Source organism: Sphaeroforma arctica, assembly GCF_001186125.1.
Source record: "Sphaeroforma arctica JP610 unplaced genomic scaffold supercont1.1843, whole genome shotgun sequence".
Taxonomy (NCBI): domain Eukaryota; class Ichthyosporea; order Ichthyophonida; genus Sphaeroforma; species Sphaeroforma arctica.
Window position 1 is genome coordinate 917 of NW_014038715.1, and position 1,910 is coordinate 2,826.

At 37.2% G+C, this 1,910-nt stretch overlaps 1 protein-coding gene across 1 annotated transcript in view; it reads left to right on the top strand.

The window, feature by feature from the left end:
* Positions 1 to 678: 678 nt before the first annotated feature.
* The window catches only part of SARC_11726 (hypothetical protein), a gene marked incomplete at both ends in the record, with an annotated part of 6,097 nt that continues 4,865 nt past the window's right edge, over positions 679 to 1,910 (top strand). Inside the window, 2 exons of the mRNA XM_014294183.1 lie at positions 679 to 856; positions 1,671 to 1,838. Of these exons, the coding sequence (XP_014149658.1) occupies positions 679 to 856; positions 1,671 to 1,838 (346 nt within the window). The remainder of the gene's footprint in view (positions 857 to 1,670; positions 1,839 to 1,910) is intronic.

A 1,910-nucleotide genomic window follows, 5' to 3' on the forward strand; every position in this document is an offset into this window, starting at 1 on the left:
GCCAATTATTAGTTACCCGGATATCACACACTTACAAGCATCAGACGGTTATGCCCATGTGAAGTATAAGTGTCTCGAGTATATAATTATCTTGTGAAGTACTTTTCGTGCTTGGCGTGTGAGTGTGCATGCATATCGTCATATCTCTTGCGCGTGTATACTTTTTTATTTCTGACGTGTTTATACCTTCATATATTTTCTTCTTCTTTGGCGTATCTATAATCTTAGTATTTTTCGTATATCTTTATATCTTTTTTTCGTGTGCATATTCTTATATCTTTGGTGTGTGTATATCGCTAAATCTCCTCGTGTGTGTATCTGTATATCTCTTGCGGGTGTATATATGTGTGCCTGTTCGTAGGCGGTGCACACACTCACTGCTCGTATAAATAGACTATACAATACCTGTGTCACTGCTCGTATAAACAGACTATATACAATGCTTGTCAGATACATGCGTAATTGCCTGTACAGGTGTTTGAATCCAATTTATGCCATCTCCTTATTGTATCTACATCTGCTCCTATAAACAGACTATATGAAACACTCATCATGTCCATGCACAATTGCCTATATAGGAGGTTATACGCGATCCTAATCATTTTATATTTTATCTACCCCCGATGCAGTAGACAATGTGCTATTCTTATAATTCGCTTATTTTATCTTCTCCCACAGCACTGGTGGTGTTCTCGGACGAGGAGCAACACGGAGATTGTTTAGATCTAAACGAGCACTTTAAGGAATTTTTAAATTTAGATATGTTCGAGAAGACAGATTACTTGGACTATCTGACAAAGTTCGACCAATTCTCACACGCACCCCGACAGAAAAAATTCAACCAGAAGTATACGAGGTACGGGTTTCCGGAACCAAGAGTTCACACATATACGTATAATCACGTGATTGTGCCGGTAGTATGTTTTAGGGTTTTAGGGTTTAGGGTTTTAGGGTTTTCTTGTATGTAAAGGTTCAAGGGTCAACCATATTTAACCAGATATATAATTTAACATTTGTTGTGCCTCCAGTTTTTCTGGTGTACCTGTATATAATGTGCCAACATAGTCCAGCTAAAATGATGCACAGTGAGGCATTTTACCAGAAGTAAGTTCTCTCAATATATTGGAATGAAGGTGTCAGCAAAGTGTAACTGAAGTAACAGGTGTAAATATCTTTGCTTTTTTGTCATTATATTGAATATTGTCATCTTGTAGCAACTCAAGGGTTATATCTATACATTTATCTTCATTCGTTCAGTTTACAGGATTAGTACGAAACTGAAGTGTCAGTATCTTTCTTTTGGGTGTATTGTTTATTTGGTTACCCTATAAATTATTCCACTGATATTGTGATCCCTGTTGTTATTTTTGATCTGTATATGTATATTCGAATTTAGGAAAATTCACCGGAAGTAGTGGCCATCCTATTAGAAAACTACGATTTTATACTCACTTTGTCTCGTACTCTATTCAACTATCTTAAAAATTTGGACTAGTACTTGTCAGACGTCTACACGCGCGCATTACCGATAAGTACTCTTGCAGAGGGATTCGATCTGATCTCGATCTCATTCAATATATATATTCCGTTCAAGTACACCTTACTTTCAACCTTTTATGATTTTTCCTGCCCGCATTAACAAGTTATGATACTATTCTCACACCGTTCAGCTATCTTACACATCTGGAGACGTATCTGTCCGATTTCTACACGCGCGCACTACCGTTAAAGAACCTTGCAGAGGAACGCGAACGAATTCAAAGCGAATTCGATGCCAAGTGGAAGGACGGCACGTGCGAAGGCTGGGAATACACTGGCGAGAGTGCCGGTTCCGATCTGTACTGCAAACCTTGTAAGTATATATATATATATATATATATATAATTAGTATATATATATATATATACTAT